We start from the raw sequence: 16824 nt of genomic DNA, 5'->3' as shown, positions 1-16824 counted from the left end.
TGGGTCTTTCAACTGATCATCAAATGGTGTCTGGCAGCACCAACACCTGCAGCCATCATTTATTTTTCTTTTCTTTTATTGACAATATAAATGAAATACAATCACAATGACCAAGAAAATGCACACACACGCAAAGAGACAAAAGAAAAAAGGGGGGGGGGAAGAAAGAAAAAGAAAAAAGGGGGATAGAGCCCCCCCCCACAATATTCCACAGTAATTCAAACAACATATGGAGATTTAGTACAGAACATGGTCATGAAAGATAAAATAAAAATCTTAGGGGGTATTACACATGCCAATGTAAACATGGACACTGTATTTAAAGGAATGATTATAGCGTAAGCGAACCAAATATTTCTGAAGGCTTTTGGGACTAGATGTGTTTTACTATCTTTATTCATATATGCTGCCATCATTCTGAGTAAGACTGAAGAGGCCCCCGGTAGCAGAGCAATGGCTTGGTTAAAGACTACTCTAAGTGTGACTAAGTCTGGATCCAACCCATTGACAGCAATAATGACTGGGTCTAGGTCTGGTGGAGTTGACTGAGTACTTCCCAAAAGGACCCCTTTTCCTGGGCCTAATTGTCAGGGGTTTGGCTGGACCCACTTTTCTTGCATAAGGTTCACCAGCTGATTGTGAAGCCAAGACTGGCTGAATCCAGATGTGAGTATCCTGAAACCCCTTTTGGGGGCTCATAGCTCCAGCCTAAGAGAGGTTACAAAAAGAGACATACTCTAGTAGCCACTCAAGTGCCCACACTGGAAAATTGCCCTTCAAAGCACACACCATGCAAATGGATCCAGGTGTTGTCTTGACTGAAGGGCTGCAGAATATGAGCAGGATTAAGGCAAGTCAGACACCTGTCCGAGGAGGGCTGTGCCCACCTTGAATAAAATTTGAGCGGGAGTGATAACATTGCTATATATCCTGCTTCAAAATCTTGCCCCATCCCTATGAAGACTATGACCCAGGATTCTTTCCAGTCCCTGATTGTGGTGGTGGTCTGATTCTATTGCAGATCCTTTATATAACTGCCCCTGAGTATGCAGTGCACACACACACACACACACACACACACACACACACACACAGTTTCAGAGTCCTATTCACAACATGAGTATTGTAATCCTTGCTATATCCTCCATTTTATCTCTCTTGTTTGTTCAACTTGCAACTTGAGTGCCTTTGGGAAAAAACACCACCTTTTCTATGCCAAGCAGTGGTGCCAAAATTATGCCCTAGGTGCTAGCATATGCAAATCAGAGCTCTAAACATACAAATAGGTTTGCATTGCAAATCGTTGCAGTTGTCTGGTTTTATGTGTGGAAATGCCCTATGGCTCATTCCCATTATTTTTCCAGGTACCATGATGATTCACACTTCAGAGTTTTATTTTGACGAGAGGGCTTTATTATTCAGCTGCAAAAGAGACATTTAGCTTTTTGTCATTCCAATCTAAGGATTGTGATGCATGTCTGATTGGGCTGCCACAGCCTATATGTATCAGTGGTACGTGTGGGCGCTGTTCTTCTTTGCCTGCTGATCTTGTGGAGTGAACTCTAAGCAGGGAAAGCCTTGTTGTGGCTGTCTGTAGCAGATGCTTCCAGAGATGTTCCTTCAGCCTGGGCAGATTTCCGATTCCCCTACCTTCACAACTAAAGGGGTTCTGCCAATTACCTGCTCCTTTAGAGTAGCGTGCTGGAAGTGAGGATAATAAAAATGCGTTAAAATAAAGAAAGAAGCACCTAGCCCCTGTTAATTCTGCATGGGACCATGCTCAGCCTGTAGAAAGTTTACACTTGCTTCCTCTGCATGCACCCAGTGAATCAAAATGCTGACTCAGTCTTTGAGCATCCAATAGAAACAACATTCCACCCTAATTCCTTCACATTAGCACATCCAGGTGTCTTTGCTGCTCACAGTGCTCCACAAGATGTCCCATGAGTGGGAAAGCTCTCAATGGAAGCACTGAAGTGAATTAGGTAATTTCCAAGAAAATTGACAAAGCAAATGTACTACTGCAGCTTGTACATAGTGGACAGACGAGTCTGTTCAGTTGCGAAGGACTGGGGAATTAAAAACATATATGTTACAAACACATTTGCGTACTTTTGAAGCAGCGGGGAAAAAAAGATGGCAAATGCATTCAGGACATTGTCAAATACAGTGTCATTTCTCTGTCAGAGGAGGGGCAGATATCATGGACGAGGGAAGCTGGAGGCAGTACTAGTGAGAGCGCAAGTAGTGGCCGGGTTTTTCGCCTCTTGGGACAAGCCATTGTGCCAGGTCTGGACATCGTGAAAATCCACCCTGAAAACACGCCACCCTCCTCAAACCGACAAGAAGACATGTGCCTCAGTCCCAGCCTGGTCCTCTCCCTACCCCCAGCCCCAGCTGTGTTTGTCAAGAAAGAATTTGCCCAGCGTTAAGCAAGCTTGAAGAAACGTGTTATTTATTTATTTATTACATTTTTATACTGCCCAATAGCCAAACCTCTCTGGGTGGTTCACAAAAATTAAAACCATGAAGAGCATAATAAAACAACCAACGGTCTAAAAACACAAATTCAAAATACAATATAAAAAGCACAACCAGGATAAAACCACACAGCAGAAATTGATATAGATTAAAATACGGAATTAAAATAGGAAAGTTTAAATTTCAGTTAAATTAGGTGTTAAAATACTGAGAAAATAAAAAGATCTTCAGCTGGCAACGGAAGGAATACAGTGTGGGCGCCAGGTGGACCTCTCTGGGGAGCTCATTCCACAGCCGGGGTGCCACAGCAGAGAAAGCCCTCCTCCTAGTAGCCACCTGCCTCACTTCCTTTGGCATGGGTTCATGGAGAAGGAGCCCTGTGGATGATCTTAAAGTCCAGGCGGGTACATATGGGAGGAGGCGTTCCTTCAAATAACTAAATGTGAAGCTTGGCCTACAGTTCTGATGTGAAACCAGTGTGCTCACTCCCAGTCTATGGCGTGCTGCAATCTACTGCATGGACTGGGAGTTTACTATTCTGCAATATGTGGCTCCACTACCTATTTAATTTTACCAGCAGGGGATATTTCATATCCTTAAAAGTATGCATGTTTACACAGATTTGCAAGGCGACAAGCACCCTTAGAACTGAGGACCTAAGCACCCCTTTTGCCTTGTGCTGCAGATTAAAGAGGTTTGAGAGAAGTTGAAAACCTTTGAGGTTTTTGTGTTTTTGGGGGGCAAGAGGTGCTTTAGTAATAAGATAATTTTCTCACACTGGTCGCCTTTGACAGCTACTCTTTCTGAATGGAGTTTAAATCAGGGTGAGGTGCTGTGTGTTCCACTGTGCTGAAAACCCGTTTTCCTCCCTCTTTCAGGGAAGAAACTTGGCTACACGTTTAACAACCGGAATTTCCACAACGTGTCACTTGGGCAAGGCCAGGAGGTGGTGGCAGAGCAAGCCTTAGACCTCGCTGCAGCAGAGGGACATTGGGTTATCCTGCAGGTATCTTCTTTTGTTTTTGCTTTGGGGAAAACTTACCAGTTGCCTCTGAGTCATCTGTTGCAGAAAGAGACGCCTGCAGTGGTTGTCAGGTGATTCTTCATTAAGTGTTGTGGGAGTGGGCAGATTGACAGTATAACAAGCTACTTCTCAGTAAGCCCCAAATGGCGGTAGATTATCAGCTACTGTTACGGTTTGCAAATTGGACAGTCATGAATTTCCACAGATCAACCCACTGGTGACTACTTCTTTGTTGCAGTTGACCTTCGACCCTAATGCCATTGGGAGGGATTTCAGGGTTTATGTTTTCTGCTATAAAAGGGATTCCTTTTCTGGGGTAGAGTCATCTCCCAAGTGCCGGAGGGGTCATAGCTAATGCGATAGAGCACCTGCTTTGCATGAAAAAGGTCCCAGGTTCAATCCCCATCTTTTTCAAGTAGGGCAAAGAAACAATCCTGCCTGAAACTCTGGGGAGCCGCTGCCAGTCAGTGTCATCATTACTGGGCTAGATGGACCAATGGTCTGACTCAGTATGAGGCAGCTTCCTATGTTCCACAAAAGTCACTTCCTTGTTGAAAGAGATGCCTGTTGCCGGTTCAGGTGGTCCAAGTCCTAATTGCTCCTCCTGGCTATGTATACTCTGCTCACGTAGCTGCCCAAGGTGGCTGCGGCACCACGCAGGCCAGCCGCTTCTTGAACCAGGCCACTCACACAAGGATGTGAGGTGGTTGCTGAAAGGGCTGTGTGCCCATCCATGTGCACCTCCTCACAAGTGAAGTGGCAGCTGCTGCTGCCCACCGCCCGCCCACCCCTTGCACTGCATACCACCCGCCTGAGGAAGCAAGGCAGCAGCGGTGGAGGCTCTGCATCACGGAATGATGAAGAGGCTCAAAAGAAATGTACAGAACCAAAATCACGACCTTCTTGGTTTCCAGTCTGTACAACTGTTCCGAGAGCAAGAGAGAGAGAGAGAGAGAGAGAGAGAGAGAGGACGAGAGAGAGCACCTCAGTGGTGCTGGCAGTACATAAGTGCAGCTCTGAAGTCAAAAGGGGAATTAGAAATGGAAAGGTGAGGGTGAGGAGCTAACTACTTGTGAGCCAATAACTCCCTAGCTCGCTGGAGCATAACCTGTGGCATTCACATTCATTTAGACTGCAGTCCTTGAGTTGAATGGGGCTTTCTTCTGAGTAGATATGTGTAGGATTGCAGTCTTAGCTCATGCTTTTAAACTCTTGAAAATCTGACTTATTTCCAGTGAAATATATTTGTATTTTAAAAATAATTTAGAGCTGAATTCCTTATTTTATTCTTTGCATGCATTTGCAGGCCAGATGATTGCATGAAAAAATGATGTATAAACAGAACTATATATGCTTGTCAGGAAAAAAAACAGATCCATTATTAGACTCCATAACGATATTAGTAGTACCGTTTGGCTGGTGGATACATGGCAACAGATGCTGGGTGGTGCAGCATCTGTTGCCATGTTCCCATGGCAGCCCCCTGGCCATTCTTTTCGGTTGGAGGACAAGAGCTGTGTGTTCTAGGCAGCCTGCTCTGTGCCCCCTAAGCTAGCCTCCCTCTCTCAGGAGTGGTGGAGGTGGCTGGTCCCATCAACAGCATTGAAGTGAGAGTCAAATGCTGGCCACCTTGTCCTTTCCTTTAGACTGCAAAATATCTTGAGATGGCCTTGGGTGCATAGAAGAGCCAAAAAGGGCACTTGGAAGTTTAATGTACTACAACATAGGGAGCACTTTTTGCTCTTTACTCAGGGTTTGGGATGGGCCAAAGGGGGAAGAGGTAGGGCCAAAGTGGAGGGGTCAGTGGAAACCTAGAGCCAGGACTGCAGATGCTAGTTTCCTGAGCTACAGTTTCCCATTACTCACAGTTCCCTGTTGCTCACTTGCGTATACCAATTCATTTAAATGTGTTGGAATTTAAAATTGCTTACTGACTTGCTTGGTAACTAAGGGAAAAACAGAAGGGAAAATCCTCAGTGGTTTCAGTCCAGTGACTGCAAGAATTTGCCAGTTAACAATATGCTAGTGTTTGAAAGGTGGTGGTGGGTTTTTAAAGGTAAGGTACTTGCAGCAGGCCCACCCTCTGGGCAAAAGACATCTCCAACAAGATTCTTATCCACACCAAGCATAATGTCCCGTAGCACTTTTGCCATTCCTTATCCACTGAGCACCAAGGGAACAAAGGGCAGAGGGGATTACAAAATGCACATATGCTGGTGCTCATGAGTGCTTGGTCACGTGGCACACATGGAATCGTTTCTTCCAGCTTCAACGAGGCATTGCAAGAGGCGGAGTACTCATTTCATGCAAGGTGCCCAGAGTGCTTTGCTCATTGGCAGAGTCATCATGTCCAAAAGCCCTAAATCCAAAAAGGGGCAAAAGTCTGAAAGCACCTTGCCCTAGAGCCATCATTCTTTGAAGCTTGGCTATGATTCCCTGGTACCATCTTGGAGGTACGTCTCCCTGCTTCCCCCACCCGCCCCACTCTCCAGCTCTGCCATGGGGAAGCAGTCAGAGGAACCTCTTGCAAGGCACATGGGGGTTGGGGCCCTTCCAGTTTGTTCCTGCATATACGTTTCAGTTAAGCGGCAACTTGTTTTACCAGTTCATTGGCTTCATGATGCATTGTAGACTGATCAGCCATGCGTACATTCTAGTCCTTTCTCTAACTATGAGTTTGAGTTTGAGGAATGACCCCTTTTCACCTTGTTTTCCCTATTTACAAAGTGTGGATGACTTAATCACTGCTACACTTTACAGGCTGTGTGTTTCTCTTCCAGCCCAATGGGCTCAGCAGAGATGGGAAATGAGATAGAAAGGTGTCGTGTCGGCTGTCGGTGTTGTGATTACGGATGGCTTTAAACCTGGATGACACTGAGCGCAGGATTTGTGGTTTTGCTTCAAAGTTTGTTCTGGGCTTGCTCTAGTGTTGAGAAGAGAGGGGAATGGACTCCGCGAAGGTGATCATTTTAAGTCTTTTTTATTTGCGGAGGGATTTATTCCAGTCCATATTTGGCTCCCTAAAATGAGTGTGAGGGCAAGAATCGCCCCAGGAATTATGATCTATTGTGCATTGATGGCAGTGGGGCTGCTATTTTTCTTTCTTCTTAGAGACTCTTCCCCTCCCCCTCTCTTTTAAAGAATTGGCTGCACACTCCAGTGTCTCCTCCCCATCTTCACCCCAGTGGAGGCATGTGTCCAATGTAACTCAGTGACTGTGTGCTGTTCAAAAGCACCCAGAAGGTCCTCACACCCATGTTGGAGTTGGGAAAGGAGCTTTAAACAAGGACTGGGCAAAAACTGTACAAAATTGAAAGTTGTACAAAAATTGTACAAAAATGAAAGTTGTCCAGAGCAGCCATTTTGAAGTCTTTTGACCCTTTTAGTGAAAACAATCTAATTTTGATGCTTCTGGCCCTCCACAGCTGCTCTGAACACCACTAAAAAGCAACCACTTTTCTCTATGGAGGGGGTCAGAAATGGCCCCCGGGCCTCTCAAAGTTGCCCACCTTTGCTTTAAGCAGAGTTTTCCCAGTTCATTCACATATTTTCCTTATCTTGACATTTCTTTTGTGAACATTTGGAAGGATTGGTGGTGTTCCTGTCCCATTTACACTGTTAGGAAACGTTTCCTTGATTGGTTGGGGTTGCGATTGCATCACTCCATAGGATGACTGATTGGGCCAGTCTGGAAATAAAACTTATTTTACTGGAATCCATCCACATCTCCTGAAATCCAGAATGTACCCCCTCTGTTTTGTATCCCTCTTGAAGTCCTAAGGACTTAACTTGAGGTCTTGGGATAGTGCCTCTGTGACACACCTGTGGCTAGAACATGACCTTGGGCAACTTCTGATATGGCATCCCTAACCTGGAAACTTTTTCCCTGGGCAGGTGTTTACCCCCCCCCCCTTTCTTTTCTTTTTCTTTTGGAGTGAGAAATAGCAAATTTATTTATCCTAGGTTTTCCACACAAAAATGATCATTGGAGTAGCTTGCAATAAAATATGCTAAACTGCTAAAAACAACAATCAATATAAAAATAGTCAATTCCATCAGAACAGAAAGGGGGAGGGAAGCAGCAAGAAAATGCAGCAAATGTCAACGATTAAACACACTTTGCAACTCTGCTTCCTATAGTAATCCATCATGAGCACAGACCCTCAGCCTGCAATATGGTTGGGTTTTCTTCTGGTGTTCTGCTTTTATAACAATTCAGCGGCTGTCTGATAAGAAAGCAGCAGGGGTTTTGCTCTCATCAGTATTCTGCATTCGTGTCACTTGGTCCAGCGCCCAATGCAAAGGACTGAGAGAAAGCTGTCATAGTTTGGTGGAGGTCCTGGTGCCACAGGTGTGATGAAACTGATGCCACGTTTGGCCTTTGGTCTAAACTTTCTCTCCTTCCTTTAAACCCCTGATGCCAGAAGAGCCACTGTCAGAACTCCTGTCAAGTGAAGTAAAACCTTGATTGGTATCTGTTTTTACCTGGAAGAGTCCAAGCTTCTATCCCATCTTCATTTAACCACAACTTTTATCCATTAGTCGGGAATGTCACCTCCTTCACTCAGTGATTGACTTAATTGAATTCCTGAGTGCCTTTTCATTTTCATACATTGTTGCTTCACTGAGTCGGGTTCATGTACTAAATTAAATAACAATGAGCTGCTCAACCATAGCAATGCACTGATCAAAGCTTGGCAGAGATTTCCTTGTCACATGTTAAATAATTGGATTACATGTTAAGCACTCGGGATGGAGGGTTAAGGAGTTTGTTTACGCAAACAAGCCAAGGTACAACTTCTCCGTGCCATGTCCAACTGTGTGCGTAAAAGAAGCAGAAGAAGAGCCAATTTTATTCAAGGTAACCTTGAATAATTTGCCAACCAAATTTGAATTCCATGATATGCATAAATTAGGCAGATTAAATGCCTTTGCACATAGGTGCTCACTTTGCATAATTTATTCTGCTTTTGCTAGCCAGTGGGAGGGACAGCGAACCATGTCTTCAAAATCAATCTGATCCTTTAAAACTTCACCAGGCACTGTTCCTTAAGCATATCTTTGCATCCTTTAAAGTTGTTCTTTTTCAAAAATGAAAGCTGAGACTTTCTAGATGCCTGTGCCAGTTCCTGTATTTGTGCAGTATAGTCAAATAACTGCACATATATTGTACATAAGAACATAAGAGCCATGCTGGATCAGATGAAGGATCCATCTAGTCCAGCATTCTGTTCACATAGTGGCCAACCAGGAAGCAGGAGCTGAGTAGAACAGCACCCTCCTGCCCATGTTTTTCTCCCTCTCTCAAAATACTAGAACCCGGGGTCATCCCATGAAGCTGATTGGTGGGAGATTCAGGACAAATAAAAGGAAGGACTTCTTCACACAGCGCATAGTTAAACTATGGAATTCACTACCACAAGGTGTAGTGATGGCCATCAATTTGGGTGGCTTTAAAAGGGGGTTGGATACATTCCTGGAGGAGAAGGCTATCAGTGGCTTCTAGCCCTGATGGTTATGTGCTACCTTCAGTATCCGAGGCAGTAAGCCTGTGTGCACCAGTTGCTGGGAAACATAGGTGGGTGAGTGCTGTTGCACCATGTCCTGCTTTGTTGGTCCCTGGCTGACAGCTGGTTGGCCACTGTGTGAACAGAGTGCTGGACTAGATGGACTCTTGGTCTGAACCACCATGGCACTTCTTACATGCTTATGTTCCCCGGCAACTATTGTACATAGACTTATTGCCTATGAGACTGGAGGTAGCACATAGCCATCTGGACTAGTAGCTATTGATAGCCTTCTCCTTTAGGAATTGATCCAACCTCCTTTTTAAAGCCATCCAATTTGGTTGCCATCACATCTTGTGGTAGCGAATTCCATAGTTTAACTATGTGCTGTGTGAAGTTAAATTATGGAATTTGCTACCACCAGATATAGTGTAAAGACACCAATTTTGATGTCTTTAAAATGGGGTTGGATAAATTCCTAAAGGAGAAGGCTATCAACAGCTACTAGTCCGGATGGCTATGTGCTACCTCCAGTATCAGAGGCAGGAAGTCTATGTACAATAGTTGCTGGGGAACATAAGAACGTAAGAAGTGGTAGTGAATTCCATAATTCAACTATGCGCTATGTGAAAAAAAACACTTCCTTTTGTCTGTTCTGAATTTCTCACCAATCACCTTCATTGGATGTCTTTAGGTTCTAATATGATGAGGGAGAAAAGCTTTTTCTCTATTTTCTCTGTATCATCATACATTGTACACCCTCTTACTAACCTTTATTGTAAATGAAAGAGACCCAAACAATGTTGCTCCCTGATCTTTTTGATTGCTCTTTTCTGCACCATTTACAACTCCACAGTATCCTTTTTGAGCTGCCACCTAATCTGCATGTCATAGGCGACTGCTCGGAATGTCAGGACAGAAACTTCAGCGGGGCCTTTTTTGTCCAGTCTTACAGGCCTCACAAGTTATGCTTTTATGTTACGCTGGCTGTTTGCGGAATGGGCTCCTTTCAACTTCATGACACGCTGTGGTCAGATGGTCCTGGACAGTGACTATAAAATAGAGAATGTTATGTGTACCTCTGCTGACGAGTGGGAGAAGATCTGTGATGAAGTAAATTGCTGGTTTGTATGGTACTATTTCCAGGAGTTACCATGGCAACTCCTACGTCTTTATGATACATGTTTTTATCTAGTAAGATGCACAAGCGTTATTTTCTTAAGGAAAATTCAGATGCCTACGCATAGTGTGTGTGTGTGTGTGTGTGTGTGTGTGTGTGTGCGCGCGCGCGCGCGCGTATCTGTTATCCCCCCTTGGACTCTTTCCCAGTCACTCACATATTCACCCTCATTCTTTTGATTGCTATATACAATCTGTCTGCCTGACAGGAGAACACTCACATATGCTCACACTCCCGTTCACACCCCCAGTACTGCCCAAATGTCACTTTTTATATTCAAAAGGAGGTGTATTTGTGTGTGTGTGTGTGTGTGTGTGTGTGTGTGTGTGTGTGTGCATTTTGTGGCACTTTTCAAAAACAAAAGTCCAGAATAGACTTCAGCTGTACCTTTGCTGAAAAAGCCTAGAATGGGGGGTGGGTGGGTGAGGGAGAGAATTTCTGATGAATCGCAATGTAAACATGGCAGCCAGAAAGATTGGCACTGCTCACAAATGGCAAGTAGCCATCTTGTGGGTTGCCATTGTGTTCAGCACTTTTTACGCCTCAGATGGAGCAACATACATTAGGAAAGAAGGCAAAGAAAGGGAAGTGTGGGTGAGTGCTTCTAATCTGAAACAGCTGTTATGTGCAAGATCATTCTCTTGAAGTCACTGAGGTCCTAACGCTGTGCATTAGATCCAGCTTGTACATGGAACTTCTCTGTTATGAACTATGTGTATGTTTGTATATATGTGTAGAGCACTGTCCATAATTTGCTGGCTGCACACAAACAACTCTGGGTCAGAGGGAAGTGAAGGGGCTACATAAGAAGTAAGACCGAGGTAGTGGGATGTATTCCCAGGTAATTGTGTATAGGTCTGTAGAGTTAGGGAAAGTTAATAAGGCAAAATTGTACTGAGGGTTGCATCCAGGATCTGCCTTCCATGATCAGAAGGGCTTTGTTTACAGAAAGAGCCTCCTTCACCTGGTTTGTAGAGAGCACTCTTCTCACCATAAACACACACACACACACACACACACACACACACACACACACACACGCACGCACGCACCATAGCTCACCCCATTCAGCAGAACCCCCTACTATCTGTGTAGCATTTTCAAGGGATTGGAGAAGCTGTTGTAGGAAGGAGTTGATGGGGAAGTCTGCTTCAGCCAGCCCAGTTGCACACACCTGGATCCAACCCCAGAGACTTTTGTCACTTAAAGATCGAAAAAAAAATCCAGCTAGGACAGCTTTATTTTAGGTGGCCATACAGAAATGGGCTGCACAGATTTCAGCCCTAAAACAGCATGGGTAAGTGCTGATGTTTCAGCCTTTTGTCCTTTGGTGATGGCCAATCTTAACCACTATCCTTTCTGTAACAATCCAAACAAAGAATATTTTCTTATCCATATGAAAAAATCCACCAAGTTCAACACTGTAAGTTGATGGGCTGTGTACCATGTTAACCGCTGCTAAAGTGACTTTAGCAGAGTGGAGAGAGGCTTCCCAAGATCTGTGCGTGTTTTTGCCCTGTAAGGGTCGTCTTGGGGATGCACAAGATGTGTTGGTATCCAGACTGCGTTCATCAGTCACATCTCATCAAGGTAACTGAATCGAAAGATCTCGCAGAAACTCAGTGCAAAGGGAAGACAAGCAGCAGCTATTGCCAGGTCATTATGATGAAGGCTGCATTCCCAAGACTGCTTATGAGAAGACAGCCAAAAAGCATAAGCTCCTAAATGATGTTCTCTTCATCATGCAGTGTAGGAGTGCCTATTGTGTTCTGTCCAATTTTGTCCTGAGAAATCCGGGGCTGTTTTTTTGCACTGTTCTCCTTGTGCCCACATCTCTCTTTCCTACCTTAATTACTGCATGGGCGGTAGCTTTAAGGTGCCTGCCAATTTAGGGCCCTGATGGAGCTCTTTTGAAACGAGAAAGACCTTGCTGCACAACGGTCTCCCCACTTTGCTTCATAAAGGGTGTTCTGTGCTCTTCCTCCTGCTCCAGTTATCGTTAATTGATCCAATGCACTCAATTCTGGGCTCATGCCCAGGATTCAGTCATGGGAACTGGATGTGTATCCAGGCAGTGTACACGGTAAAGCAGCTTGTAACACTCTATGCCCAAATCCTGTTTTTTTTTTTTTTTAATGCCTATTCACATTTTAGTGTGCCGGCCACTGCCGAACATGCTTGTACACCATTGTATGCCTTTGTGCTGGCATTGTAACATTTTGGGTGCGCATTCAAAAGATAGGTATCCAGCCCTGCAGAGCAGTAATAGACACTGTACTATATACACAATGCCAGCTTCAATACAGGCCACCCACATGTCATTGCAATCCCAGGATCGTGAATAAGTACTAATGTTGCCAACCATTGGCGAATGTGGAAACGTTTGTTCCCCTATTGCTAGACCAGGTAGAAGCCATTTTTTTCTTGGCCCTGTCCAATATTCCAGTTATTTATTGTAATCCTTTTAAATTGAATTTGTTTTATGTCTTGATGTGTTGCATATTACCCATTCGCACTGGGACCATTCAAGGGATGCAAAAGTGATACTTTATTTATTTATTTATTTATTAGTGTGCACCTTCCTGCACAGTTCCAGCCCATGGGTGTGCGATTTTACATGGCTGCCACCCCTGGTGATGACCAATGTGCTTGAATGGTGGGGAAACAAGGACCTGCTGCCTGGTGTGATTCAGTCACTTCGATGGCAGTGAGCAAGGCAGTGAGCAAAGCAAGGCAATGAGCAAAAATAAATAAATAAATAAAATAATAAGGCTTGAATGATGGTGAGCAATGCTGGAACAGAAGGCTGGACTTGATGGGCCTTTGGTCTGATCCAGCAGGGCACTACTTATGCCTTTAAAGACAACACTGCAGAGGTTATGAACAGAGCACAGAAACATGTGGGAAGCTGGTGAGTAGAAGCCATGCTGGGGAACTGGTTGCGTCCAATTGGCTGCACGAACGTGCCATCAGCACTCCCAGCCTGGCTGCGCAGCCCCACTCAGTGGGGAACACCGAGTTCAGTTTCAGTAGTCGGGCAACAAAGAAGTGCCGTAGCTAGTTTGGGTCAGAGCCAGCATCTCCTTTGTCTGTATGAAGGCGAGCTGGGGTGGTGGTGGGGAGATCATTAGTCTCAGTGTGGCTGACATGTATGTGTGGTCTGAGAAACTGAAGCCCTATTCAGGCATATCTGAATAGGAAGCAATAACATGTGTAAGAGTCACAGAACTGTGTGTGCTATCCCCAACATCCTTGTGCATCCCAGCCCAACATCTAAGTCCCCAACATCCCCATGTTGAGTGAGGAGGTCTTTAGGTGACTTCTACTCACGTTTGCTTGAGCAGGAATAGAAACCTTTGCCCCATTGGGAGCCCTGATAAAGCAGGATTCCTGGCTGTGTTGAGGCTTCTACTCATATTCAAGCAAATGCGAGTAGAAGTCCCCAGCAGACCTCCCCGCTCAATATAGGGCAGTCAGGGACGATGGGGATGGTGGATGTGGCCATATCGTTTTGCATATGTTACTGTACCCTATTCAAGCATAATACTTGAATAGGGCTTCAGTGAAACCATTTTTGTTTCCTAGATACTGAATTCATTCATCATGTAATGTGTTTGTGTGTCTTGAACCTGGAACCTATGGCTTGGCTCACTTTGTTATCTGCTCTGCATGTAGGCTATTTCCTACTTTGGGTCTGGATTATGGTGTTATGTGTGAGGACCTGATACTTTGTCTGGATGTCATTGCTTAGTGGCAGGGGTCTTATAAACACATACAGTACCTGTGCACCTTCAGTGAGCAGACCATTTTCTTTGATCCAACCCAGGTTATGTAAACTTTGTCCTTGGGGGTGGGACTGCACAACCATTTGGCCCTGAGGGCTGCATCTGGGGTATGTTGGGGGACTGAAGACCTCACATGCACGAGCATGAATGCACACACATATACACAAATGTAATTCTTACTAGTTTGGATATTTTCCCACCAGGATACAAAGTCCAACTAAATTCTAGGCATGTCTATTCAGAATTAAGGCCCAGTGCAACAGCTTTCAGGCATGCAAAATACAGCCCAATTCTATTCATGTTTGCTCAGAAGTAACCCCCCATGCAATGGCTTTCAGGTATTTGTACTTTAAATACCCAACTCTCCTGGTGAAGCCCTGATTAATCTGTGGAATGCAAAAATGACACTATTGCTTCTGGGTGCCTTCTCCAGATTAGCAGAGCTCATACAACTTTATGGGATATCCCAGAGCTGAGAGGAATGAAATAGGGTGGGAGACAGAGGGAAACTTCTAATCGAGGGAAACTTCTAATAAATGTTATTGAATACTGATATGTGCCCATGTTCAAGTTTATTCAAGGATGGTTAAGACAGCAAAAAAATCACAAAAACAAAACAAAACATTATTTCTCCACTTCCATTGTACCCTCTTCCTGCTGTTCAGCACAGCATTTTAGGGTTGTTTGGGGTTTATTATAGGTTGGCCCTAAGGAGGCTGTGGAACCATCAGATGCCCACTGTGACATGTTTGCAAGACATTTCCAGGATGAAATCTATTGCATTCACCAGGAGTTAGACTCTATTGTTATAACAAGTGAATCAGTTGAGGCATTCAGAGCGCAGTCTTATTCAATTTCATTTGATGAGTTTCAATTGGTACACCTTGAGGATATTTACAAAGTACTTGGATAGATTTGTGCTGCCAGTTCCATATTGGATCCTCACCCCTTATGGCTTCCTAAAACTGGCAGAAAGCAGACCGTTTATGCCTGCAATTTTGCGTAAGTGGCCTCTTTACGAAAAAGGGCTGAGCCACCATTTTTATGCAAAATAGCGGCTCAGGGAGGGAGCAGGGATCCCCACACTTCCCTGACTCGGTGTGGGGATCTGTAAACTGGCATCCAGGAGACCGAGCCAGCAACAAATCACCAGGCCTTGAATCCCAGCTGGATGCCCACGACATCCCTACTTCCTCCCACCTTTGCTGAAGCGGGGGCTGAAGATGCCTGGATTATTAGCTGTCTCTCAAAATGGAGTCAGTATTGCTCACACAAAAGAGAGCTACTTCGTAAGGCATTTGATGGCACATGATGGGCTGTTTAATTCATTAGCTGAATTGTTTACTGTTGTTACTGATGTTTTAGTTGTTTTATGAGGTGGTTGTATTTTAGCGGATGATTATTTAGCAGTTTTAAATTTTGTATCTTTGGATTTTGTTGTAAGTCGCCTTGAGTCTTTTTTGAGCAAATTGTCTAGTTGTTGATAATAATAATAATAATAATAATGATGATGATGATGATGATGATGATGTTCCTTCCTCCTTGACACAGAGTTGCCTTGCTTTGACCACTAGTTTGACAATGCTTCACATTCCAAAACACTGTGACATTAAAGGATAGCCTGAACTTGTATTAGCAATAGGATTGTTTTGGGTTTTATTCTTGGATCTCCTGTTTCAGGAACATCTATATCTGATGTATCCCTAAAAGCCATGGTTTAGTCTATATCTGAAAGCCAGAACACAACTGCCTCTTTCCCTTCTGGACGTGAAAGTTCTTCAAAAGCCTTCACACTTGAAAGGCCAGCCAAGATAAGAAATTATCCACACCTTTAAATGGTTTTCTCTCACACAAAGGCCTCGATTATTTAATTGATAGTTCTCTGTGTGGCTTAAAGCTATCCCTCTGATCTGTGGATCTTGATAAACATACCTTGCTGAAGAAGATTTACTAAATGTCTCATTTTTGAAGTCTCTGGACATAATGGGATTTCCTTGTTTAAATCTTGCCTATGTACGAAGCACACCTGAACACAAACAAAGATTATTCAGAAGCCACCTGCTTTGGGTAGTCACAAGACACTTGTTACCTAGTGTCCCCCAAATTCTGCTGTTTTGGGAAGAAGTGACCTGTTTTTAGAAAAGGCTGCTTTATTTTTGTCTTGGAGAAGGGCAGAATATTCGTTCTATTAGGACATTCAGGCCCCACACATCCCAAGTGAAACTACCTATGTGGCTCCTTACACACAACTTTTTCTGGTCAGCCCTTTCTGTGTCCTGATTTTCCTTAATTCTTATGTATTAACACTTGCAAATTTCAGACCTTGCCCAAGGTGACAGCCAGAATCACCTATCAAGAAATATTTTATGCTGATTTTCAAACTTTCCGTTTAAAACCAGATGGGAGGGGGAAATATTAGCCAGTTCTACTTTTTAACTGTTCTTAACACCTTTTGAAGCTTTGAAACCCTGAAACCCCCGATATTGACTGGGTTTGCATGATCATAGAGTGGGAGATAAGCTGTGGTGGTATCTCTGCCCTCCCCCAGTGCATGTGCCAGTCACATGCCAGAGAAATTAATTACCCTTGCTGCCATGGCTTGCCATGTCCTGCGAACCCAGCCAGGGTGGCTTGTTGCTGTGGTTAACAAGACACACAGAACCCATGGAGATCTTGGGTGTGGCTTGTTAACCGTAGCAACAAGCCACCCTCACTGGATTTGAGTGTCACAGCAATCTATGCTGTTGAAGGTAATTATACAAATCCCGCTGGTGGGAAAATAGCATGCGTGACTGGGAAAATAAACCACTGTGGCTTATTTACCTCTCTGTGGTCATGGAAACAGCC

General features: G+C 44.3%; 1 protein-coding gene across 1 annotated transcript in view; it reads left to right on the top strand.

Annotated features, from left to right (window-relative positions):
- Positions 1–16824, top strand: part of DNAH9 (dynein axonemal heavy chain 9) — a 213083-nt gene that overhangs the window by 174665 nt on the left and 21594 nt on the right. The window contains exon 55 of the mRNA XM_063120447.1: positions 3360–3487. Coding sequence (XP_062976517.1) covers positions 3360–3487 — 128 coding nt within the window. The remainder of the gene's footprint in view (positions 1–3359; positions 3488–16824) is intronic.

This window comes from Elgaria multicarinata, chromosome 3, assembly GCF_023053635.1.
Source record: "Elgaria multicarinata webbii isolate HBS135686 ecotype San Diego chromosome 3, rElgMul1.1.pri, whole genome shotgun sequence".
Taxonomy (NCBI): domain Eukaryota; kingdom Metazoa; phylum Chordata; class Lepidosauria; order Squamata; family Anguidae; genus Elgaria; species Elgaria multicarinata.
Note: the sequence above shows the minus strand (reverse complement) of the source record. Positions and strands in the feature narration are given on the sequence as shown.